At 39.1% G+C, this 27,536-nt stretch overlaps 1 protein-coding gene across 4 annotated transcripts in view; it reads right to left on the bottom strand.

The window, feature by feature from the left end:
* Nucleotides 1-390: 390 nt before the first annotated feature.
* The window catches only part of arhgef37 (Rho guanine nucleotide exchange factor (GEF) 37), a 29,185-nt gene continuing 2,039 nt past the window's right edge, over nucleotides 391-27,536 (bottom strand). The window contains exons 2-16 of one of the 4 annotated variants that reach the window (XM_038699317.1): nucleotides 23,530-23,730; nucleotides 23,113-23,227; nucleotides 20,163-20,638; nucleotides 18,075-18,204; nucleotides 17,518-17,665; nucleotides 17,138-17,337; nucleotides 16,811-16,941; nucleotides 15,695-15,799; nucleotides 14,535-14,648; nucleotides 13,814-13,983; nucleotides 12,805-12,952; nucleotides 12,432-12,560; nucleotides 10,207-10,402; nucleotides 8,925-9,094; nucleotides 391-3,526 (exon numbers count right to left, since the gene is read on the bottom strand). In XM_038699317.1, coding sequence (XP_038555245.1) covers nucleotides 3,305-3,526; nucleotides 8,925-9,094; nucleotides 10,207-10,402; nucleotides 12,432-12,560; nucleotides 12,805-12,952; nucleotides 13,814-13,983; nucleotides 14,535-14,648; nucleotides 15,695-15,799; nucleotides 16,811-16,941; nucleotides 17,138-17,337; nucleotides 17,518-17,665; nucleotides 18,075-18,204; nucleotides 20,163-20,627 — 2,328 coding nt within the window. In that variant the 5' untranslated portion in view covers nucleotides 20,628-20,638; nucleotides 23,113-23,227; nucleotides 23,530-23,730 and the 3' untranslated portion in view covers nucleotides 391-3,304. Of the gene's footprint in view, nucleotides 3,527-8,924; nucleotides 9,095-10,206; nucleotides 10,403-12,431; nucleotides 12,561-12,804; nucleotides 12,953-13,813; nucleotides 13,984-14,534; nucleotides 14,649-15,694; nucleotides 15,800-16,810; nucleotides 16,942-17,137; nucleotides 17,338-17,517; nucleotides 17,666-18,074; nucleotides 18,205-20,162; nucleotides 20,639-23,112; nucleotides 23,401-23,529; nucleotides 23,731-27,536 lie in introns of those variants that run through there. The other 3 variants (XM_038699320.1, XM_038699319.1, XM_038699318.1) reach the window with 3 other exon arrangements.

Below are 27,536 nucleotides of genomic sequence, written 5' to 3'. Positions count from 1 at the left end.
GGAGAGGTGAAAAATTAAAGCCTCTTTAGGCGCACGCACACACACACACACACACACACACACATCTGTAAGGACGTCACCAAACCTGACATGTGTGGTCCATACATTATCCATACATTATCCAGTTTCTGATCACAAAGGAAGATTTTATATAAACCCGCTGCTACTTAATATCATATATCACAAGCAAATGGCTCTCAATCTTTCCCAGGGTGAAATAATTGGTAATGTAACTAAGTTTAGTTTTTACATTATCTACATTTTTGGCCAGGTTTCCATAAGGAATAAGAAAATATTTAACTATTAAGAAATACAAAATTGATTCAAAATTGCAGAGAGCATCACCGACAGCAGCTTCACACTATTACTTTGCCATTAATGGTTATTAAAAATAAATACTTAATAGCAGAATAGATTCCAAAAAGCATGGTTTAATGCCATCACCTGTTTTTAACAACATTTTTCTGTTTCTCCCTAAACTGGCTTTGAAGAGGTGAAAGCAGGTAAAATGTTGTCAGGTTGTGGGATTTTCTTTATTTTCCTTCATCTTGCTAACCTTGAGGACATTTGGTATTTTGGTAACATCTCACACACACACTCTGTCTCTCCTGCTGCTCTGCTCCGTCCTGACATTCAGACGGATGGGAAAAGCTAAGCTCCAGCTGAGCAGCTGAATCCCAGCCTCCCTCCCTCTGTTTCACTCGCACAGCAGCTGATACAGCACAATCCAGAGGGAAAGGGGTCAATTTTATGCAAAACATGCTCGTGTAACACGTTCAGGAGTCATATTCAGTCAACAGATGCCACCGTGCTGGAAAAATTATCATAAAGATTTAAATGTCGCTTTTCCTTTCAAAAATATCCTCAATATCTTGCTAATCATGGGAGACACTGTGCTGTGTTCACATAACATGTGATGGATGGAATTTATGGGCAAAATTCCCTTGTTCATGACTTGAAATATTCATATCATCAAAACGGTTGTATGATTACAGAGTTGGACGTGTGACATTATACCACCATATCCATTGAATTAGGGTTAAATAATATGAAAGGCAGACTATAGCTGATGTTGAAGCGTCCATGTTTGTTTGGTTTTCAGGCACTTCTATTTTGTTAAATATCAAGTTGGCTATAACTGAGGTTTCAGAAAAAGTGTCCCCAACATAATAATGAGTTGGATGTTGACATGAATGCTATTTACAAGTCTGACATTTAGTTTGTTCTACTCCTCGGAAGTTGTCTGAATTCTTGTTCAGCAGTGATTGGAGTATAAAATGAAAGGGGTGGGGCTTAATCACAAAAACAAAGTTAAACGACGGAGATCATTTTCATCTTTTTTCTCTTTTCTAACATGGTGTCTCCGCATTCTTAGTTGGTAAAGTTTTGATGATTTGGTCTTTTCCATTAATGCTGACATGTTGAGACATGAAATTATTTTGTCACATAACGGATAGCTCAATATTCTGGTGGACATCAGGATCCTTTAACCATTCATAATATTTTTTAGCTTTAAATATATTGTTAAACATAACAAACTGCTGGAGATGAAGACTTGACTCCAAATCTAAAAAGTAGGTTTGCAGGATAAATATGTTAACTTAAAGAGATAGGAATGATGTACAACCAAAAATGCATATTTTAAAATACACTGACTTTAAAACAGAAATAAAATGTGTAAAAATAAAACGACTTATAGATACAGAAGTGGAAGTACTTAGACCATGGTCCTTTTTTTTTTCAGTGAAGGGTGGTTCCTCTTTGTAACAAGAAGATACTGAAGCGGCAAACGTTCACTAAACAGACACAAACAATTAAATGCCAGTCCAGTCTACACTATTTTATATCTAAGGAGCAATTTAGTCTCTTATTGTTACCCTCCATTTCCCTCCAACTGTTTCAGTTTATCGTATGAATACCTTCCTCTGTCTTTACATCTCTGCCTCCACCTCTCCCCTCTCCATCTTTCTCTGCTACTCGGCCCTGGAGACATTTTGCATTTACATCACATTACACAGTCTGAGATGATGAGAGCGCTGTGTACCTGTCAGTCTCGATATAGCATTGCTCCTGCCTCCAGGTGAGGAGGAGTCTTAACACACACACACACACACACACACCAGCCCAACTTCTTATCATCCATACAGACGCACACACACTTTTTGCAGTTAGTTCGGTAATACACGGGCACACTAATGAGAACATGCAATCTTTTCATCATTTTCAATTCAAGTGTCCTTATGTCCTGCTGAGGATCATGGGATATAAGTCAACTTCCCTCACCTCAGACAGCTGAGATAGCCCCCATTCACCTTCAAAACTATTCACCCATAGTCTCTGGTGCTTTTTAAACAACGATCATAAAAAAAATTGCAGTGCAACCTGAAGATTGTCCTTCAGCGGTAAAATGCAGTTAAATGCAGAGTTAAACTTCCATCTCAGCAAGAATCTGTGCTGCTCATTAGCAACACAGCATATAACTGCCAGCTACAGAGTCCTTCATTTTTTCCTGTGTGTCACAAATATTAACATTAATAAGGTCAAGGATTATGTCTAGCCATGTCCACAGTGAAGAAGATCTAACTGCTTTTCCATGGAGCCCAGTATTCCACTAATAATCGGAATAATAGCCAATCAGAATAAAAATGCCTCATGTAACCACCTCTACAGGTTTACCGACCAAATGTATAAATATCCTCTTGCACATCTTTTAGCCTCTTAAACCATTAGCTTTACACTTTTTCTGGCTTTCTGACATTTTCATACTGTTGCACCAGCAAGCTATTTTTTTTTTTTAGAATTAGTGCTGAAATTACCCTAGAAAAGGCCAATAAGCCTTCACTTGTGAAAGGTTACGATGGGAAGACTTTCTCTTTCTTTCCTTACCAATCAGCATCTAAGAACAGAGGGTGTTCTTTGCTGTAAAGATTGTAAAGCCCTTTGAGGCAAATCTGTGATTTTGGACTATATAAATAAAATTACATGACATTTACTTTCTTTTTCTAGCAATTTTAAAAATCTCACCATACTGGTTTGCACAGGAAATGTATATAGAAAAAAATTACAGTGTTAAATTAACACTGTGGCCCATCAAAATATTGTATTTAATGTCTCTAATGTTGGTTTAAAAACAAAATAACTGATGGTCACTGTGTAGATACATGCTACTTGAGAAGCAGAGGCAGCTTCATTACAACAATACTGCTGTAATCCTTCTAAAGACAGTATTGGTGAAATCCTTGTCATACTGTATATGTTCACACTGCTGTATGTCTTCTTCCGTCCTTCGCTCTTAGCAGCGGGGCTAGTATTTGCCAGGTGGCCCAGTCCCCATAGGCATGATTGTGAGATAGTTGGAGGGCACGTAGCCTCTCTGCCCACCTCTCGCCTCCACTAGACTCCACTCAGGGTTCCCTCGTTTGTCGTGGGGCTCAAGGACACGAACTGGCTCGCCTGACCGAACAGACACTTCATGGTTTCCTCTGGCTTTGAAGTCATAGGCCGCAAACACCTGGAAGAGAGGATGCTGAGTCAAAAACAAGAGTAGAAGTCAGCCATATATATAAGTACAATGTGAGGCTGTAACGCATTCCTTAGCAGAGAAAAAAATGATGAGTTTAGAGGAAAATCAAGCTCTTCTTGTTGGTTATTCTGATATCCTTACTTGAGAGAGGCATCAGAGACAACGTCATGTCACATAACTCAAAAAGGGTTTATCCTCTGTAAATTTGCCATTTTAAGTCTCTTAACTCTCAATTTGTCATTTGGTGATTACTGTTCTGTGTTTGCCCACTTCAGCCTGCTAATGTTGCATTGCGGCTCTCCTTTACCACAGCTGGATCTCCAATGTGAGCATTGAACTGTATAAGTAAAAATTACAGTCTGTGGAGATGAAATATGATTTGGGCACGCCGGCGATTGACTCAGAATTTATACAATACATATTACATACATACATACTTTGCTGTTTGCTAATGATAATCAGCTAATCGCTAATTAATGTCAATTCCCTGAGTACCTTGATAACAGGCCAAATGAAACGTCTCTGTTGTAGGGTTCAAGTGCTCCCTGCAGCTGGTGTCCGTACTCAGTCCACTCGGTAACGCCACTGTACAACCAGAGTGACTTCACTCTAGCTGATCGCATTACTTCAGTTTCAGGAGTCACATTCTTCACTTCATCTTTCATTTATCATACCTTCAAAAGTATTACATGTATAAGCTTAATTACATTTATAATGTAATGCTTTTGAAGGAGGAGCAATTTGTAGAAAATATGATGTGTCAGATAAAGTAGCCTACAGCTGTTATTTCAATGTGTCACATCTTTCATTTAGGTAAATATAAGTATAAAATCGGACTCTGGTACACCCCATATTATAAAGGAGTGGGGAAAAAAGGGCATCTATTAATAAGGGTGTTATTTACACACTGATATTGATAAATGTTGATGATGAAGTGAGCATGCACGAGATAATGCATGCACACAGGTACAAACAGCAGGTTTACAAAAGAAAGGCCTCTTCTCAGTGAAACTTCTCTGAATAAAGGCTTAAAAAAAAAAAGGTACTGACGTGAACACACAAACACACACACAGACACACGCTAACACATCCACAAATCATTGTAATATTCTCTGAAAAGGTTAAACCCACTAGTTATGTCTTAACAAATCCCATCTCATCACCGCACACACGCACACACGAGCGCCGACAGAATGAAGGCTTCCTAATGAGGCCTGTGTTGGTATGACAGGGAGCCCCTCAGTGCTAATAGCTGAGTTTAGCCGGCTGCTCGGTGTCATTAACAAACCCTTCACCTCAGCTCACCTCTCAGCTACGACATTAGCTCTACCCCGACGGTCTATACCAATTACCATTTAATTAGCATTTTGCCAGGCAGAGACCGAGAAGAAAAAATAAAAAATAGTGAAGTGGCCGTTGCTCTGGGCTGCAGAGTGATTCATGCTGTAAGAGCTGGGAGGATATTTGCTGCAACCATCTTTCTGATGGGAATGAAAGAGCCGACGACATGGTGGGGCCACAAATGAGAGAGACGGAGAGTTAGCTGAGACTGCCTGCATTTCTACAGAATCTAGACTGGAATTTATTAATAATATTATTGTTTTCAGGACAGACATGTTGAGAGATCAAAACGTGATCATTTATAACAAATGCTTAAAGCTAAGGCAGCTCTGTGACAATAACGCTTTTGAGAAAACGTGTCTGTTAAAACAATAAACATTTTCTTGTTAACATGTCATGACAAGAATATATACAATTAATTATCAAATTAAAACAAGAAACTGTTGCTATAACATAAGTTTGCATGTTCTTTTTATAACAAGAACCTTCCATTTGTTGTATGCTAATCACCAGGTTCAAAATCTTATTTAGGGGTTGTACCAGAACAGGTTTACATGGTTTTATTAAAAAAAAAAAAAAAACACTGTATTTTTGTCATACTGCACATTGCTGTAGCTCCTCTTTTCACCCTGTGTGTTGATGGCTTAATTTTTAGCTATGGAGTGATGCATCTCACCTCTACAAGATCCTTGTCGGGAGTTGCACATGCGCAGTTCCTAGTTAAGGATTACTGTAGGGCAGCTTTGGTTCAGCTGTATATCCCCTTACCAGCTTAGCAACATGGACTGGAGCAAGAGCTTCAGAGTGGTGAGTTACTAATTTCTAACAAATATATCTTTCATCCATAAAGTTTTAAAGAGGTGGTATTATGCTTTTTGGCGTTTTCCCTCTCCTTTATTGAGTTATATACATTTTTTGCGCACGCAATAGGTTTGTAAAGTGAAAAAGCCCAAAGGGAGTTCCCATCTCTCACAGAAAACTCTCTGAACTGCCTGAAAACAGCTTGTTTATAGTCCAGCTGCTTCCCTGAGATGGGAAATGCGCCTCATATAATGCTCGCCAAGCGGCTACTCCGACACACCCTCAAAAACACCAATGGAAAAACACTGGGCTGCAGCGCACAGCTCTCCTCTCCCTTCCAAACACTAGCTACCCTCCAGTCAGTGGACATAAAGTTGTTACTGTGATGTAGAGACAGAGCTCAGTTAAAACTTTATGGATGAAAAATACTTTTGTTACAGATTAATAACTCACAGCTCTGAAACTCTTGCTCCAGTCCCTGTTGCCAAACTGGGGTGCGTTTCCCCAAAAGCATTGTTGCTAACTACGGAAGCAACTTCCTTGGTTGGAACTATGACGCAACTGTTTCCCAAAACCCAAGGTGGTATGGAGGTAATTAAATTGGTAACTTACAGGGTATGAACCATCGTTAAGTGACGCAGGAGTTCCCCAAAACCCTAGCTCTGACGCACTGTCGTCAAGTTGCATAGTTCGAACTACAGCTCCTGACCTGTTAGACCTGTTAGACCTGTTAGAAGCTTAGTTCACGGTGACTACGTCACAGATAGCAGAAAATGCAGTGTTAGGAGGTGGATGTAATGTGTTTTAAAGAGGGAATGTTAGATAATCCTGCTGTACAAACATATTTAAGTTGGAGATTCTTTTAAATGTAGTTGTATAAGTACTTTCTATCTGTAGACCATCTGCGAACAACAGGTGTTTTTCTCACAGATTACCCATCTGTTCGCAATACCTTAATTTAATATTAGTCACCCAGTACAAAGGTTAAAGGACAAAATGGAGATTGTAAAGACCAGACACGGAAAATGGGTGTTCTCTAGTCTTAATTACAAACATAAATATAAAAAAGGGACAGCATAAAATTCATGAAAGTACTGTAATGAATAAATCCCTGAGAGCTTTCGTTGCCATTATAACAAAGATAAACAGAGAACTCACAGAAGTCGAACCCGTGTCAAAATAGAGAACATCCTCAAGCTCAGCCACTTATCACACTGAGATATTCTCAAGACCTAGATATCAGTTGCAGCCAAGGGATTCATAATAGTGTTAAAATGTTGACACGAAGCTACTTGCAGATTAAACCTATTTTACTAAATGTCTTGTAATCGCTAATAGTTCTTAATTTTTTCTTCTAAATTATAGCCTCTATTTAGACTAAATAAAATGATTAGGTTATATATTATTTATATTGTTGATTTCATTAACACTAGTGTTGATTTTCTTGTTATTGCCGGTACGACTATAATATGAAAAGCCTAAATTATAAGTTAGCAGTTCAAACCACGGTGGTACCAACAAGGTACAACAGTTTTGGGAAACGGTCGTACTTCAGATGTTTGTTATTTTAACGATGCATCGTACCAACATAGTTCAATGCTACTTTCCGTGGTTGTACGGGAACTGCACCCCTGGTCGGCAACATGTAGCCTACAGCTGAATCGAAGCTATTTACTGTCTTCTCACTGGCCCGCCCTTCTCTGCTTCTGATTGACTAGAAGTCCTTAACTAGGAACTGCGCATGTGCAACTCCCAACAAAGATCATTTAGAGACAAGATGACAAAAATATGGTGTTTTTAGAAAATTAAACCATGTAAACCTGTCCTGGTACAACCCCTAAATATGATTTTGAACCTGAAAATGAGCAGAATACCACCTCTTTAACTGAGCTCTGTCTCCACATCACAGTAACAACTTCATGACTTCATTGACTGCCTGGTGGGTAGCTAGTGTTTGGAAGGGAGAGGAGAGGTGTGCTGCACAATACTTTGTCTGGAATTCAGATCACAGAGAAAGGTGCACTCATGACAATTTTGCCATCTTAATGTTACTGCTACACATTTAAGTCTACAATATAAAACTGCAATATTCTTCATTGGAAAACAGCAGCTTTGCGTGGATGAAAACAGAAAGGAGTGAAAAAGATGAATTTGGTTTTATGTGCGATTTGTATATGAGCAGACTCAGGGTCATTGAGGATCGACGTGGGGAGGAAGGGGTATGAAAAGCCACCTCTATAAAGGTCATTGGAGCCATCACTCAATTTAACAGGCACTGTGTGGAGGCATTTCTGACACACACACACACACACACACACTCACACGTTGCATTCCTGCTTTCCAATCCACTAACCTAAATCTCCCTCTCTCCCATTTACATACTCACATAAACCCATGCAAATTTACAAGCCATAACACTCCCCTTTTATACTCACATGTGTTGCAAATGTAAATCAATCTCACAACATACACACACACACACACACACATGAACACGCTGTCTCAGCCTGCAGTGCAGCATTGCATAAATTAACTCTCATCTCCCTCCACACCGTAACCCACTTACAAGGTTAAACAGCTAATTATGGACCTTTCCATTAATAACATGCACAAATCCACAGAACTACACACATGCACACTATCTTTCCCTCACACACACGATTACACTGCATTTTGCACATTACACTGGATCGATCTCTGGCTCACACACACACACACACAGTCAGACATGTGACAGATTGATGCTTCTGCAGCAGGACGCTGTCACATCGATCAGTTAAAGCTTCAGACGCACACAGAGATTGTAAAGTTTAATTAAGGAGATTAACGCACACACACTCACACTTTGGAGTCAGATAATTTAAACCAGTAGCAGCAAACTGAGGTCGATTTGACAGCTAGTCTAATTGTGGCCTATTGTCTATTTCTGTACAAGGAGCACTTGAGCTGCCTTGAAATATAATAAACCCTGACAAGGCCCTAAGATTGATGCATTAGTTAAGAAAATATTAACGTCATACAATTTATTATACATAAAATTTGGGTGGTGCTCATATGAACGATGCATCTTAAAGCGCTGAGGAGCTTTGAATTAGGAGAGTTTTAAGAGAATCAATTTCTGCCTCCTTCATATGCAAATGTATGTAGCTGGTTGCTTCAGCATCTAATCAGACACCTCGGCACAGTAGATTCTGTGTAGTGACTGTGAAATTTCTGTCTTGTAAATACAGGCAATCAATCAAATCAATCACTCAATCACCTGGAAGAACAGCTGGCTCGTGACTCTCAGTGGCCGGCCCTCTGGGGTGTAGGAGTGTCTTCTCATTGCTGTCAGATCCTCAGGAAGGGTCACGTGCGGCGAAGGGGGCGGCTCCTCTGTTGCCTGGTGATAGCGAAGCAGCTTCGAGGAAGGAACGTACCCTCTTCTGCCTGCATACAACATACACAGATAAAGGAGGTGCCGTCCATGTAAAAGCTGTTATCAAGTAATTATATATTAGGGTGGTAACTAATGATAACTTGCTTACTCAATTAATCTGCAGATTTTCTCAGTTAATAAATGCCATTTTCATCAGAGGCCAGCTGACGTTTTGAAATTGCTTGTTTTGTCCAACCGACAGTCCAAAACCCCAATTAACTACCATATGTATATCATAGAGGACCACAAAAACGTTTTGAGAAGTCAGTAAATTGTAAATTTTTGCTTAAAGTTATAACTTAAATTATTTATCATTTCTTCACATTAAATTTTATTACTTTTGTATCATTTAGTCATTAACACACTTGTTAACATTTAAAACTACATTTCAAAAACGTATTAGTAAAGTATGTATCCTAACTTGTATGTAATAAATTCTAAGTGTTTGAATCAATTTCAATTTATCTGCCAAAGTTCCAGGTTTCCTAACCTTTACTCATACAGTCTGTGCCTTTACTAAACGTGTACTTGTGTTAAGAGTGCAATAACAACAAACACCCAAAAGATGGCGTCAAAGAACAGCATATCAGAAAAGCTGTACTGGCATTGCAATATTTTTTATAGGAGCATGTGTCATTCCTGAGAATCATGTATTTTAACCTCACTGTGGTCTGTGGTTCTTACTCTCCACATCTGTAAATATAGACAGTAAATGGTTCCTAATTAATCTCCGTCACATATAAAGTGGCAAGAAAATAGAGCATTATGTCTCATAACAGAACATTGTTCATTCATATCTTTAAATCTCCACCACGGAAAACACATTTCCCCCCCAAACAAGAATAACAGATAACTATCAGTTGCATTCAAATGTCAGAGGTAATGCCAGCACTTCTGAAAAAAAAAAAAAAAACAGCATGGACAGAAAAAGCTAAAATGAATAAAAAGATAAAGAAAAGATCTACAGTTAAATAAACTTAAACTTCCAAAAAGAAAACATCACAGTACAGCCAAGACTGCCTCAGCAACAAATAATAACTTGACATAAGCAACGAAGATCAACACAAAACGGATAAGAAAAACAGGAAAGGTTTTAATTAGTTACCCAGTAGTTGGATCTTACCTCCTGCATCGACCAGCCATCTTCGTTTGTCTCCGCGGCTATCTTCCTCAGTGATAATGGCCACCAGCTCCCCTTTGGCCAGGTTCAGGTCCAGGTCCCGGCTGGCCACCGCCGTCCCGATCACCTGGTAGATTCTTCCAGAGCCGTGCTTATCTGTAAGCTGCTTCAGACGGCGCTGAGAGGATGGACTCAGAGGCTGATAGAAGAAAAGCACGAGGCAGAAGAGAAATGAGAGTGAAATGTAAGGAAATCAATATTCATTACATTAGGTAAAAAGGACAAGATAGGCCTGAGCAAATTAGAAAATATATTAACAAAGCAGTAATAAAGTCATCATTAACTCTGTGATTTTAAATGTGTTGAACAGGTCAATCAAACCTTATCGTGCACATTGGATTACCTAAAAATATGCCAGGCTGAAAATCAGACGCATTTAAATTTAGACAAACGTGTGGGGGTTATATTTCTTACCGACGACTGTGTGTGCTTACATGTTAATCTGATGTCACACCCAAAAACTGGAATCTGATCTCTTCAAGTTAAGTTTAAATTCTTTTCTTAGTAGAAAATAGAAAAGTTTTAGTTATAGCTGAAAGCCTTAATTCTGAAGATTTAAGTCATTTAAATTAGAGAGTATCCTGCTGTTCATGAGAATACAGTAATTTCACCAAGCCTTCACATTTCTACCTTAAATACTGGTTTGAATGAGCAAAACATTTTTGTTAAAATTATGAAGAAAATGTTTGTTATCCTGATGCATAATGCACATTTGACACGAATTTAAAAAAAATGATTCAAGTGGGACTGTGATTTTGCACGGCAGGCTGACGATTTAGCAAAAACATTTCCAGTAACTAAATATATGTGAAGATTGTGAAGTCTTTTAAGAAAGTTGCAGAACAAGAAGAAGCACATTCTTCTCATCTATGAGTAATTACACATGAATGATGTAAGGCTACAGATATGATTATGACTTGGCAAATTCTTTCAGCTTGAACAACATGTTGGACAGTTACAAAATTAGAACCTGTCAGAAGCTGTTCCAATCTAATCTAGGTTAATCTGATATACGGTAATTATAACCTCTGACAAAACATGACATGACTGTGCAATGTTTTTCTATGCAAGTTTCCTGGCAGTTTTAAGGCAAGTGACCCAATTTAAAACATCTGACAGGTAGTCAAGCTGAAATTACATATGTTAAGAAAACAGGTCAATAATCAAATCAATACTAAAAAATGGTTAACAACATTACACAACATTAATCTACTTATAAATAGGGCTGTACTGAATAGTTCAAAGCCTTAATGATAATGTTGATATTCAGACCCCCAATGTCTATTTATGCAGTGTGCAATGTGTGATGTCGGGACTTGGGACTATAAAAATGAAGCACCCAGGTGTCTGTACATCACTATCTCTGTCTCTGTCTCTCTCCTCTACTCTGTCAGGTGTGTGTGTCTGCCTGACCGACTAAGACAGTCTCATTTAATCAGCTCTATCACTTTATTCAAATTAGGGATTTTGATATGATGACAGACATTCGAAGCTTCACTCAAAACCCCCATTAGAAGCTTTGAATGTAAAAAAGTAACATTTGGTACAGCCCTACTAACAAACATCACCTGCAAACCTATTTTACAACAGAAAAGGGATTCCTGCTACTCATACACGCACATTCTGGTCATTTTACTGATATGATTCAATGTATATTATAAATTATATGGTCACTCTTGTTGCTACCAGTGTTAGGCAGTTTGTATGCAGTTGTTAAAATTACTCAAACATGAAAGGTTGTAAAGTCATGTGTTAGAAGTGTCTTATATTAAGTAACTTTCATACAGGACATGTCTCCTGTGACAGTTTGCAATGCACCTTCTGTGGCATTTTTGTATTGTGGAACATGTAGTGTTTTGTACCGAACGTGTCAGGCTCATATTTCTTGTGCACCTGCTGTAGTCTGTGAAACAAGGAAATGTGATGGAAATATCCAATGTCAGTTTGTTGTGTTAACTGCTGTTTTAATAGTATTAAGTTGCAGTCCAGTGATCGCTTATCTGTCTGGTAACATTTTATCCATCTTTGTCTTAAAAACTAGGCCTGGGTTTCAGAGGGTTAATGAAGTAATCGATACATAGACACAAGTGATCCTCCAGTATTGTTGGTTAACAACCCAACATAACACATTGTGACACAACAACTATTTAAGTTGCTTTTGTACCAACCTGGACAAAGGGCGCCTTGAGCGTGTCCTCTACGCTTTGACACAAAGTCTGCAGCCTCCTCGCACCTTCCAACACTGCAGACTCGGCCCACCCCCAGAATGCACTGGGGTCAAGAGAGCTGTGAGGAAGCTGGAAGAAGATAGCGAGATGTTTACATTCTCATTATGTACTGTACATCGCTACCTCATGGTGTGATTTTTTTTCTTGTTTGGATTACTGATTAGATAAGAGGTAAGTAATTTATTTCTCCACCTCACTTTCTCAAGAAAGCTCAGCACCCAACCTGCTGCCCAAATGTTGATCTGTTTTTCTGCTTTACCCTATCATCAATATAAAGGCTTGAGTGGATAACACATCGTACATACAAGATTACCTGTTGTGCAAAGCTCTGGAACAGTTGCTCCATGTCTGAGGTGAGGTCTTTATGCAGACAGCTGAACGTCCCTAACATGCTCCAGATCATCTGCAGAGCCAGACCATTAAACTGAGGAAGCTCATTGAGGAGCAACGTGTTGATTGTCCTGTAAGAAAAGGAGGGATTTACATGTAAGTCTAAGTGAGCTATAACCAAAACTGCAAAAAAAGAAAACTCAAACTTAATTTTTTAAGTCATACTTCAAAAGGAGGAAGTTGTAAAAATAGAGCTACTGTCTGGCTTGACACTGACTCAGACAGACTGGGCATTGTTAGTGGAGTGGTTATGAGTCAAACAGCTGAAAATATTTCAGTAAACAGTTAATTATAATTTAAGTGGTTCCCACACTGCTGGTGAAAATAAACTGTAAAATAAACCTGGTAACAAGTCCCAAGTAAAACAGTATTGCTTACAAATCTGAAAACTCAACAGAACACAAACTTCTTAGTAGCTGTATCCAAGTAACAAAAGCCTGGTATTGTGACAACAATAATAACAATGAAGGTAACACGACTCAACAATACTAGAAATGTCAGAAAGCAATAAGCTGCTTTGGGTAACTGCCAATTATTTCAGACTGATCGGACAATCAATTTTAAATAATACAGTGGTATTGTTTTTTTCATCTTCCCTCTAACAAAGAAGCAATTTGTTCTACTAAATTCACAAGTATACATATTCATAAGTATATGTATAGTTGGCACAAAGACTGCATCTTGTTACAAGCCACTGGCTCAGTATTTGGTCATGTCTCTTACACCCCATGTAAAATGTGAAAATAACTTTTTCTTTAGAGCACTAAGGAGTGACCACAGTCAGGTGATCACAAGGTGAAGTTCAGTGTCTTGGTCAAGACTTCTATATGGACAGATGCACTGACTTTCTGTTTACATTGACATTCAGATTATGCCGTCCACTTTTCACCCATCTGTCCAGCCTGTAAATTAAAACAATCCCCTCTCTCTACCTGTACGTGTTGGCCACTGCCTGTTCCTCATAGCTCAGACTGGATTTGTCACAAATCACTTCATAGTCGAGCAGCTTGTCCAGTCTTTTCCTGATCAGGTTCCTTGGGCCCACCAGGAGGTCACGGAGTGCACACAGCGGCTTGTGGATTAATGTCCTCATCCTCTTCTCCTGTATGGAAGAACAGATGACGCTCATCATGAATATCATTTTTATGTAAAAGTCATGCATTTTAGCTTTAAGTTAAGTAAAGAATTTGACTACAACTCATGGGTAGAACTAAGGGCAGGGCCACGCAGTCATTGGCTCCAGCTGAAATCTGATTGGCCCTTGTAATGTCCCCTGTTCACTTCAGAGCACTTCATTGGCAAAATTTTGTACTGAAAGCATAGGCATAGGGATTTAGGGGACTTGTACTTGTTCCTTCAACTAATTAACATTTTTGTCTGGCACCTGGATTTTGTGTTTGTTCTTTTAAAAGACAATTATGCTCCAAGTTGGTATGCTGTTACATGGGTTTCATGGTTATTTACATGCATAAATAGTCACCAAAATGCAGGAAATGAAGTGTCAAGTGTAAAACTAACATTTTCCTGGGGGTGAACCCGCAGACCCCCCTCATAATACCAGGCCCTGCAGTGTAAAGTATGGCATCTGATTTTGAAAACTCCTGGAACCCCTGCTACTACAGGTGTGTGGATGCAAATGTCAGGGAGACTCACAAATGTTGGAAGAATCCACTGTCTGAGGGCGGTAGTGATCTCCTTGTAGCAAATAGGTGCCTTCTCTCCATCCATGTCCAAGTCAAACTCCTCTGTTTTGCAGGCCAGGAACGCCTGCAGACCAACATAACAGAAGGAGCTGTCAAACCCTGCTCAGGTCTCTGACGTCCGTTAGGCTCATTTTGATAAAAGATTGTGGGATCACTGAATTCACAAGTGTTTGCTTGTTTCCTGGCTTGGCAAAAAAAAAAAAAAAAACTGGCCTCATTAGTTAGAAAATGTGAAAAAGGATGAGAACACAGTGCTGATTATTGTAGGCTCAGAATAGAGGAAAAACAGTGTCAGTGTGATACTTTTAGAGCGGAAAGGTACACAAACACAAACACAGACACAGACACCTCAAGGACTTCAGAACCTCTGAGTTTACACAGTGTGACTCATAAACATGTTCAAGAATAAATATCCAGTTATGTTTCACTTATTCCATTTCTCCACTCGTCACTAGTGACCAGAATGTCAACAGTTCAAGTATTTGGACAGGCTGGTGCAATCTGAAATCTGGGTAATGATTAGATATGCACACTCTTTATTCTCTCTCTCTCTCACTCTTATTAAGCAAGGTGCTTAACCTTCAAACTTGCTGTTTGTTGTACTCAGTGAATATGTGGAATATAATTAGTATGAAGGGAAAAAGAGCTGACAAGTATTACGTAAGTTACGTAAAATTAATTCTCCTGGCATCCAAAGTATGATTTTCTAATATATTAATGAGTAAACATCAGATTTGATGTTTACTCATTAATATATTTGGCAAAAAGCTAGAAAATGACAACCATCTCTTTGAGATTATACTGCTGCTACATGTCAGTTCTTAAAATAGATGCAGCAGTTTGTAGACTGTGATAGACAGTCTGCAAGGTGAATGTAAACAAGGAAACGCACACAGTTGCCAGTGAACAGCTACACTGAGGAACTCCGCGCCTTGCTCAAATATTCCTGACGGATAAGGTAAAGAAAAAAAGACTGGCTGATCTTTTGATTTAATTTAAAACTATAACTAATAAATATGCTAGTAACAAGTTTTAACATATCAACAGCAACATGTTAAATGACAGGCTTTATTTTTTTAAAGAGCAAAATGTACAACAAATCCAGCGTACCTGTAGGTGGTGCAGATATGTCTCTATGTTCTCAAGGAGCTCCAGGATCCCATGATCCAGGACATCAAAGAAACCTTGCAGGGCATCAAACTCCTCATCCACAAGCTAGAGCACAACACACAGGGAGACACATTTGTTATACAATTAGATAAAAAGATGCTTTATTTCCCTGTATGTCAGCCATGGAGCTTTGATCTGTAGGTTGCAAATACAAGATGACAATGTACATGTAGTCTTTTCTAAGCTCTGTAATTGCTCTCATTTCTCCATCCTTAGCCTTTACTTTTTATTCAAATACCACTCGAAAGCATTGCACTGACTTGTCTTGTGATTTTAATGTTTAAGGAAGCATATTTTGTAGAAATAAACCACTCAAAAACTCTCAGTTTAAATGCTTAAAATATACTGTAAATAATAGTAGAAAACATTCTCTTATTTGCTTTGGTTGCAAAATGTTGGCTGTTAGATGTTCTTTAGCTGCTGGCTCAGCACCTGTGGGATGATGCAATATGTTTGGGAACCTATGGTTTCAAATACTCACTATAATCACTCGTACCAAACCCCAGATCCCTGTAAACACGGATTCCCATGTGCAGTTATGCAATACTGGTATATTGGTGCATTTTGTCAACACAACTTGTTTACTTTTTCTTTCCAACATTTACTGCTTTTCTACAAAGTCATCCAATGTACATCATTAATTTATGGTAATACACAGAAAACTGGGCTTTGCAGAGCTTCAAAGTCTGATTCCTTTATATTCTACAAATGTAATCCAGGCCAGAGCCAACAGCATGTTCAATAAACAGTCATATCATGTTTTCTCAGCAGGTTAGTCACTTCTCTGATTAATTATTACCTACTGCATTGCAGTGTTTACTGGAAGATTACTAATTTCTCAGCGGTCTGGAAGAGCTGCCTTGAGGTACAAGCATCGTACCTGTAACATGTTGCTTCTTTGGTTTATGTGGGTTTAGTTCTCGATTCGAATACCTAACTCCAGTGGTGGGTCCGGGGCCAGTTACAGAGCTACATCTTGGAGATGGCAAGGATCCTGTGTTGCACTTCAGCAGGAAGGGTGTTATTTAAACTAGGGCCATTAAAGTTTTATCCTACCTTAGGTGCCATTCCAGTCTCATGTTTGATGTACTGGCTGATCCTCGTTGTCTTCTTTACGATGCTGTGAGTGTTGAGGCGGTTGAACTTGTCCTTTATGGTCAGGAATTCTGTCTTCTTGTATTTGTCCGCTACAATCACAGTATGAGGGACAGTTAATCCAGAGCACAGTACCATCGTCTTCCTGTTGTTCTACATAGGGAATTAAATCATTGCCTCTTGCTGTGTCAATGCCTTGCTGCACTAATTGGATCACAAAGGACCATACCATAAAAGGGAATAATCAGCTTATATGATAATAGTGGACTTGATGGTAACCCGCCTCACCAACTTCTCTGAAGCGTTTGTACTCATTGATGCGACAGTTCAAGGCGATGGACGTGTGAGCGGTCTCCTCCAGAAGTGCATATGCTGGGTGGGATCTGTCAGTGTGTTTCTGGATGGTCTGCAGGAGGAGGGGGTAGCGTGCAATCCGCTGCACCGGCATCACCAAGAAGAAACTCAAAGAGGTGGCATTCACTTCAGGCCTAGAGATAATGAATAGCAACAATGAACGGTCGTAACTTCAGGACCAAAATCAACAATCGTTACACAGTCTATTGGTCTATTGATCTTTATCCAGTTGTAAATTTGCTTATTTTTTTGGTTTAGGCAATATTGAGTACGACTGGTCGCAGTGTGAAACAACAGAAGATTATTAGACCTACGCTGAGCTCTTGATGACTTTGACAATCTCGTTCCAGAGCGCTTCCTTCTGTTTGTAGCTGTTCTCCACCACTGTAACGTTGTTGTAGTTGGCCAGGTATTCCTTATAGGCTGCTTCAATGTCTGAAGACAGGCTGAGGAACGAATTACCTGTCAGGAACGCAAAAAATATTTTTACTCATATATATATATATTCATGTCTGTAAAGACACCACTAGGATAACAAGTAACAACTTTAAAATGCTCACAGGTGCTTAAAATAAAGCTGTACCCTTCATTTATTTGATCCAATATTAAATTGGAGAAACCTTGGAGGATTCCAGAAATCTTGCTGAGACAGTAAATTTCTCTGACAACAAGACGTGTGAAGCTTTTATTTGTTTCCTCTGTGAGATCAGCAACGAATCTAACCACTTCCTGGTGGAAGGCTGAACAAGCTCATGTTGTCAGGTTGCAATGACAACCCCAGTAAATAAAATGGGAGATTTGGGGCTAATACTGATTAAAATAAATATTAATATATTATATTAATATTAATAAAGTGAAAGTTTTATCTCACAGAGTGTCTCCAAGAAGAGAGGTTCTCCAGGCTGAACCTGCTTCTGGTCCAGCAGGCTGAGGAGTTGACTTGACACATCCATCACATCTGCTATATATAGAAACATGCTGTCCAGATTGGCAAGAGGTGGCTGCAGGCAGAAAGAAAGAAAAACTTACTAATTAATTTACTGTATGTACAGATATGCATACTGGATATTAGATAATTAAAACAGAAAACAAAAATATTATGTTAAATGCCAAAGCCAACAAAAATGATTCTGGCGGTAAAGACAACTGGAAGTACTACCTAACATGGAATTATTAGCATCAGTATACTATCCTTCCAAAAGTGAGGTTATTTTGAAAACTTTGTAGAGTTTACATGTAAAATTTATTTACATATTCAAATGAAATGTCTTTCTTTTGCAACATATGCATGTGTGTCTGCTCCCTTACAAGACAAATGCTAACGCACAGCTGATGAAGGAGCCTTTGTTTAGCTGCATTCTATTCTAATGAGGGAACAGTGGGTGCTGCTAGGAGACTGAACAATCTGCACATCGCCACAGAAAACAAACCAGCAACTTTCCTGTCTCACAATGGCACCATTCTTTCACGTATTGATTCTGTTTCTCTTTGTCAGCCGTCCTTCAATCTGCTGTTTCTCTCCGTTCTTCTTCCATCATATTTTTAATACCCTTTTCAACTCCATCTTTCTTTCAATTTTTACAGTACATTGAAAAAATGATGTGATTTGTATTTGCTTAGACGTAACAAAATATAGAAATTAATATACTTAAACGATGGAAAAATTTAATGGACCATATTACACAGACAAATCTCTTTCCTAATGTCTATTTCACCAACCATTTCTCTATTCACCATCATCAGCCCATAATTTAGCCCATCCACTCATTTCTATTTTCATTTCCTTCTCTTTGCCTTCATCTACCGATCCCTCGGTGTGTTATCATTTTTCTCATCTACAGCTCAGCCCTTCCAGCCCATAAACCCTGATTCAATTATGTTTTACGAGGCCTCAATTCATTACCGCTGTGATAATAAATGATTATTTAGCAGTACTAAGCAATACCTTAGAAGTAATGAAAAGTTAATGATTATAATCCACCAAGCAGCCTCCACATTACAGTTCCTCTGGATGATACAGCGCCCATTCAGCATGTAGTGATTACTTTTTTACTTAAAGGCACAATCAAAAGGGCTGTCCTACAACACATCCAAACACAGAAGTAAACCTGCTATTGATTGACTGCCAAGATTTAATGACAGATCTTTTAACAGTAAAGAACAACTAAATCTATCTCTTCTTTGTCAGAGGGAAACTATCATAACAGAGACAGAAAAGCCCAGTGTTTTTGCTTTTATCACCCTACTAGTAGTCAACCCTCTGTTAACGTAGCGTTTTTTCCCCTCTCACCGCACAAGCGCTTCATCCCAGAGCTCCCAAACTTTTTTCTGCCAGAAAAAAATACACTATATGGACACAAACCTTTGTGTGTGATAAATATTCTACACGCAGGATCAACTTTCTTAGCTCCTTCTGGAGCAACTGACTGAATCCCACAATCTTTTTTAGTGAATGGAAGAGAAATTCAGTCAGAAGCTCTGTAGAATAGTTAAGTAAGTGGACCTGGATTTGGATACTTACTACAGATATGTGTTGCCAAAGGTAAGTATGCATCTCCATCCTCTAGATATGATGCAATCCTACCGTAAAACATTTTACTTAATATCCTAAAAAATAGCTACCCCATTAACCAATAGTGTGGTAGTTGTATGTTTAGTAAGTTGATACTATAACAAACAATGAATGAACTAAATTAGGGGCAGAGCACCACAGTAACAGATGGAAGTTGTGAGATGAAGATTAAAAACAGCAATATGAAAGATTCAAAAAAATCCTGCACACTGTCAATCATTTGTACTAATTTTAAGTAAGAGATTTTGGTAGTAAATAAATACCTATAGTTTTTAATTCAACACACAAGTTTATATGACTTGTACTGAAAAGAAGTGTTAGTTGCACTTCTAATTAGTAGTATAAATTTAACAATGCTACTCAATGCAGCAAACACTTCATTCATACCTGTAGTTTCTCTAGGTTGCTCCTGATGGTCACAGTGCTAACTTGCAGTAGTCGCAGGTAATTCCTCTCAGACTGGACCAGTTCCTCTATGGCCAGCATCTGTCTCTGGGCTGCCCTCTCTTTAGCTGCTGCTTCCTCCTCTTCAGACCTCTTTTTGGCCTCTTTTGCCTCCTCCGCCAACATCTCCTCTGATATTGAGTTCTCCTCTGAGAAACTATCCTGCGAGGAAACCCTTAAATTTCTTTCCATAGTGGAAGCATTTGTATCTACAAGTTCTGACGTCACAGACACATCTGACTCCTCCTCTGTACTGAACGTCTCTTCTCCGAATTGATCTTTCTCTACGATCCCATCCTTCTTCTCCTGGAGCTTCTCTACAGCTCCGAGGGGAGACAGGGCAGTTGAGGCCGGTTTAGGGAAAGCCAGTGTGAAAGAGGAGGGCTGAGGCCTCCTGGGCACCTCCATGCTGGTGATCACTGGCAAAGAGAAACACTGTTTAGACAATGTGTTTTCATGTTTATATTTTATTTTTGTAACATATCTTCATAAGTAACATGTGCTTTATCTCTCCAACATTATAAAAAACAATTTATTGACATTTAAAAGCATATAGAGTGTATATCAAGTTGAGTAAGGGGGAAAAGATGAACCCCTTGGTTTACAAAACGCCCATCTTAACAAGATATACTTTCCACCATTATTGACCGTTTGACTTCAGTTCAATTCAATTCAAATTAGCTTTATTGGCATGTTCTCAGTATGAAGGAGAACCGTTGCATGGTGTCAATTTCCTCATTCCAGTGTGGACAAGATGGGTGTACAATAATACTGGATGACAAGGAAAAGTCTGCATTACCAAGAAATCAAATTAAAAATTAAGTATTTTAAGTAGTTTCAGTATTTCAGTCACCCAAAGAAGGTTAAAATCAAGGCCAGTTGCCCTGATCTGGATGACTGAGAACCTTCACAGACATATTTCAGTCACCTAATTGTGGTGACCTAAGCAACAAAATAAATAAATAAACAAACAGGTCAGTTAAAACCCAAAGGCAAAACTTTAACTAGAAAACACAGACATACATAACTTCTTCCGTTTAGTGAAATGCGTTATGAACTGGGATTTTACATTGGGAATGTGTGTTAAACTTCAAAGATCAATACAGAAGCAGTAGAAAACAATCAGCGCTCCTCCTGTATGTCTGTATCAGCACTGCTGTGTTGTCCAAACAGTGCCTGAGACGTTTTCATGAGTAGGTGAAGCAATACAGATTGTAGGAGCATGAAACATGTTAATTTTGTTGCAGACATTCAGTTTTATATAAACAACCTTTCAGTATGAAGTAGTAGTGTGAGGTGAGCTATCGTCCTCAAACGTCAAGAAAGAGTTCAAGAAAGTATTTCGAAACATTTGGTGCTAGATATATCTTCCACAAGAAACTTTCAAAACTTTCAAGGCCGATAACGTAACTGTTTTTGATCTAATGAAGTGAAGTGGACTCATTAAGGCGGCTATTATAACTTCTTAAAGCAGCTGACAGCAGCACAGCTGCAGATGAGATGCCTTTGTTTGTTTTAACTTCCCACAAACATGCAGAGAGGGGACATGTATTGTCATGGATCCTCTGAGGTGGAACACCATGTGTTGGCCCACCGGGAGGCTGGCAAGCTGCTTACAGAGCGAATAATGCTGCCACCGCTGTGACTATTAGCCATTACATGGTTAAGGTGAACTGTCTTCTTTGGTTTTAAAGGACAGGCTCAAATGACAGATTTATTTTTGCCTCAGTGATTAAATTATAATGTCTGTGTGAGGAGCTGCTTGTGACAACATCAGTAACAGGACTCAGAGTTTCTTCCATGAATCATATCATCACGTTTTTTTTTTTTTAATACTAGCACCAGTATGATAGCAGAATTTCAATACAGATGCCTTTGTGATACCTTACTTTGAGAATTATGAACCTGTTTTACTACACCACACTCTGCATACTGAAGTCAGTACCAATTAACTAGATGTTCAATATCTAGCCCTATGGTTTGATAGTGTATAACTATCTATTAACATGTTGCACCATTGCATATTTTAAATCTTACCTGTTGCATGGATATTTTACGGTTTTATACACTCAGCTGCTAGTTTAGCTAAAACTACTGATTTCACTTTTTGTTTTAGAGAGGTGTTTTTTTTCAACTGTATTGAAGGCAGTAGTTTGTGGTTATATAGAGTTCTACTTAGAGGTGATACTGCATGGTTACACTGGACTGCATTGTGTTTTTCAGATGGCCACCAAAATAGGATATTGTGACTGTCATTTTGATCTAATCCTACCACAAAGATTCATCTTTTCCTTCCAACAAAAGGTTTAGGGGTTTAGCAGCATAGGGGTTTAGCAGCATATGGTGACCCAGAGTTCAGGATAACTAAGATGTACGACTTGAGCTGGATATCAAACCTCAATACTTTTTTGGGTGAAAACTGAACCAAAACCTGGCATTGAATACCTTCCATTATATATTCAATATATTAAAATATGATCTATTTTGTTTTGCAAAGTTCTTGGCAAACTGCTTGTGTAAAGACATAATTAAGCATTTGAGAATTTTGACTTGTAGAAAAACATGTTTAGATTGCTAAAAGTAAAGCATTCAAAACCATTTTGGTGCAGGAACCGAAACTCAGCTTTCATCTGTAAGCTCTTTATGAAGCATTTTGTTACAACAATTATGGCACACAAACACACAGCAAAACAGAAGACTTTAAATCCCAATCTGACCGAAAAACTTTCTCTACACCCCAAAACAAGTGTGTCAGAGCTCCAGGCTGAAACATCTGCTGCCCACAAGCCAAAGCAAAACCACAGCAAACTCTCCATAATCCTGATGATAGCAGTGTGTATAACAGTGACAGAGTATCATTAAAAACATATGCATGAGATCAGGCTATCATTACCTTGTGCAAAACCCCCAATTCAGCAGTGTTGAACCTCGATCTCCCCTCTCTCTCTCTGTCTCTGTCTTGTTGTGCTCTGTCCCAGCTGAAGCAGAAATCTGCTGCAGAGGCGCTGCTGCATTGAAAACACACACACAAGCACGCTGGTGTAACTTTCTCCAGTGACTCACACACATCGGGCGGCTGCTGGGACTCTTGTGGCAGGAGTGTGTGAGTGTTTATTCACAAGTGTGTGTGTGTGTGTGTGAGGAAAGGGGGATGGGAGTGGAAAGGACGGTGGGCTGGCTGTTTTGTAGAGGAAAAAGAAGGTGGGTGGGGGGTGGGTGGGGGGAAACTTGCCCCCCCCCCACACACACACAATCTGCTGAATAAGCTGATTGACTGCAGCAGCTGGTGGGAAGAGGAAGTGGCACTCACCCAGACAGATGCGGATTGGCTGTCAAGTCGTCACAGTACAATGAAGAACCAATCAGACAACACCTAGGGAGGTTTCATGAAACATTAAGCGGACCAATGATGACGGGGCATTGACGTGATTGAAGTTTTCCTCTCACAGGAAACAAAAGCACCGTAGGACGTCCCATCCTCTTCCAATTGCAAAAGGACTGTCAGGATTTTCTGGTGGAGGGTAACAAAAAGAGATTTACGGCTCACTCTGTTGGATTTTCTGAGTCGGAAATAAAAGATTTATGCGGGCTGTAATTTATTTCAAACATTTAAACAAATTATTAAAGAAAGTGCATGCCCACTAAGCAGCAACTATTTTGCACAGACGAATTCAAATGAAAGTTTAAACGACTGTGTATTTTGAGAGCGTAACATTAACTGTCATCAAATATTAAAGGGTGAGTTCACTCAAAAATTCCCCTAAATAGGTAGCGGTGAGAAAAAAAATAGTTTTTTCTGGAGTTAATAAGAGACAACTCTCACAATGTAACTGAAGAGTATATAATTTAAATTGGGCTAAAAAAAATGCAGATACAGATACGTTATCGGCTGTCTGAGGATGTGCTTAGTGCTCATCCAGTATGCGTGCTGGTGTTCTTGGGAAAGATACTGTAAATGTGGATGTGCCGTCCGTGTGTGAGTGTGTGTGAATGGAGGTAAAAAGGCGGTATACAAGTACAGTCCATTTACTTTAAGGACATGTAACTCTGTTTAGTAACACTTGGAGAAAAAGTCCTTGTGTTATGTTGAAGTGCAACGACTTCCCCGAGCTGGTTGATGGAAAAGGACTTAGAGGAGACGAGAGATCAGATTCAAACCACACCTTTATTGAGACAGATATATCTGGAGACCCTTCCTGCACGCTACCTAAGTCAAGGTCTGACTAATCTTCCGCTAAGCTGTGTATATGTTGATGAGACATCACCCAGCTGCACATCCCATGTTACCTTATATGGAAGTTGTCAATAGGTGTAGAATATTTCTAGTGTGCCTTAAGGGCTGTCATGTGAGTGTGTGTGTGTGTGTGTGTGTGACTTTATTAAGAAAAGTATGAAGTGTGTCAGAGTGTATTATTGTCCGGGCCCGGTCATTCAGCACAAGCTTCTAACTGTCTTAACTGCTGAGTTACCTAAGATAAGCATGTCACACAATATTGAGTATCATATGAGCAATCATAAGTAATAAGTAAGCATATAAGAGAACCATATCATGTAATATCACTGTAGGGTTGTGTTGTATATCCACAGTTACCCAATGGCAAACTGGAAAACACCTTCAAACAAGTGTTTAACTTTCAAGAGGTAGTGGGGTTGCAGTTACTGCTTCATTCAGATTTATTGGTTTCATCAATGCGTCATCTCTCACAATAGACCTTCCTTCAACACAGAAAAGTTGTTGTTTTATAGAGGGCAGACAGGCAATGTTCCTGCAAATCCAGAAACTAACAGGGTGGAGATTTAATACTGACAGAGCAGGAAGGATACAATACGAATGTCTTTCATTTTTACATCTGTTATTTTTGTTTGACTTTAGATGTGTTATTAGAAAAAGAAGAAGTATTTTATTATTTTCCTGCACAAATGTTTCCTCACCTTAGATGGGTTAGTAAATTGAAAACATAAGATAAAGATAAGATATAAGATAACTACAAGTACTTCAGAGGTCAAGAAGCATTTTGTGTAGCCTTGGCAGAGGTTTGCTGAGTGCTTTCTGGTAATGGAGCATTTTATTGCTATAAATAAATAATTGACAATAAAACATTGAAAAACTTAAAATCAATGTAGAACAATTGTTCACTATTTCACCAATAGTAAACCAAATACACAGACTCAAAGGTCATCTTATAGCATGTGCCAATAAGCCCTGAAAATAATAAGAATAAGATGCCAACATGAAGGCGGATTGTGGTTCGGGCATCTGATTAGGATGCCTCCTGGGTGCCTCCCTTTGGAGGTTTTGCGGGCATGTCCAACTGGGAGGAGACCCCAGGGGAGACCCAGAACTCACTGGATGGATTACATATCTCATCTGGCCTGGGAAAGCTTTGGGATCATCCAGGAGGAGCAGGAAAACATTGCTGGGATACCCTGCTTAGCCATTTCCAAATCGACCCCGGATAACCAGAACCATATTTGTATAGCGCCTTTCTAGTCTTTTCGACCACTCAAAGCACCTTTACACTACATCTGCATTCACCATTCACAAACATTCATTCACTGAGCCTAAGTCGGGGATTGAACCGCCGACCTTCTGATTAACGGGCAACCCACTCTATCTCCTGAGCCACAGATGTTAGCATGAACCCTGAGACAATGAAGGAATTCATAGCAGTCAGACTCAATGAGTCTGGAATGAGGGAGGCAGGAGAACTGGTTCATTAGACCGGCATGTCAGGGAGGAATGCTGCAGGACGGCATTCTTTTATCAGCTGACTTATGTTGATGTGACGACAACTTAAGGTTGTTTGCAGAAGAACAGGTCTTCTGCAAAGTGACAATACACTTCGGGTATTTATCTAACTCCCCACAGTGACCTGAGAGACACAACCTGCCTTTCCAAGCATAAAAATGTTCCATTACCAGAAAGCATACCTCTGCTGAGGGTATGCAAAGTGATGAAACCTATGCTTCTTGTAATTGACAACAGAGGCAGACCAATAAAGCGGCCAGGCAGATATATCAGCCGATATCCTATAAGAGAATATAATCAGCCGATAAATAACAAGAAGTTACAGTACAGAAATATAAACTAGGTTGAGGTTATTTAGAAACATAGTTAGTCCGTCAGAGAGCACTGGCAAGTTTTCAACCTGTAGGTTCGGTGTGTATAAGTCACAATGTATGAAAATACAAAAGCAAATGTAAGGGATCCGTATTACAATTTGCTGTAATGTTAAGTATATCAAATATAAAATTACTATCGGATGGTTTATCTGCCTCAAAAATCTAGTATCAGGCGGGTTATATTAGACAACAGGTAATGTTTTAATTTCCTATCTGTATTATTTTCTGCATTCTGCTAAAACGCCCTATCTGATAAAATAAATAAATCCTTTTAAACACTCCTGGATTCACCCTGGTTTGCCCTGGTGGCATAGTGTTAAAGTAACCAAACATAGAGCAACACACCAGGTTCACATGCGACCAGGGACCCTGTTGCATGTCGTTGTCCATTGCGCTCTCTTTCTAATTTCCTGGGTCATCTGTCTACTATTAAGTATCAATAAAGGCATAAAATTCCCAAGAAATATGCAACTAGAAACTACTCGCTCATTTCTTGGCCCGCAATCTTAACTTTCTAACAAATTTCTTTAACCTTGCTTAACGCATGCAGCGTCAAAACCCTTCTTGGACGGGGAGAGTTTATGAATTAGCATGACATCATGACTTGAGAAGAAAGGTCATATGATAACTTAGTAAGAAGGCTAAAAGTAGAACTGTGTTAACTGTAATTGCAGGGTTGGTGAAGTTTCTGGCTACTGTACACTTAAGTCTTCACATAAAAACATTTAGCTTGACTTTGGTTGTGTACTGAAAGACACAGACATGTGCGAAACCCCTATACATGTGATGCAGCTGCCAGAGATCAGAACACTTCAATCCCCGCATCAGAACCAGCGTTATCGTTTGCTGAACAGGAAGTTCTGTTAATAACCCATTAAAGATACAAACAGCAGAGGAAAGATGACAAGGCTGAAACTAATGCAGTGATGATCGCATCATATGACACACCCTCACTACCACAATGAGTGAAGAATTATTTTAGGATGACTGCGAGTGACAGCAGATTAAGGGTGAAATCACAGCTTTACTTTGTGTTATTTTGTCTCAACTACAGTGGCTCAGTTTACATTGTCTTACTTGGCTTGTTTAGTTTTCACACTGTACTGTACTTCATGGACACAAGCTGCTTGAATAGAATTGGTAACTTACTTAATTACACTGGGGAAGAGATATTGGCAGCGGGGGGATAAGAAA

The sequence above is a fragment of the Micropterus salmoides genome, unplaced genomic scaffold (assembly GCF_014851395.1).
Source record: "Micropterus salmoides isolate LMB-PRFRI ecotype aquatic unplaced genomic scaffold, ASM1485139v1 Ms_hic_scaffold_5, whole genome shotgun sequence".
In the NCBI taxonomy this organism is placed as follows: Eukaryota; Metazoa; Chordata; class Actinopteri; order Centrarchiformes; family Centrarchidae; genus Micropterus; species Micropterus salmoides.
The sequence above is the reverse complement of the archived record's forward strand: the minus strand, read 5'-3'. Positions and strand labels throughout refer to the sequence as shown.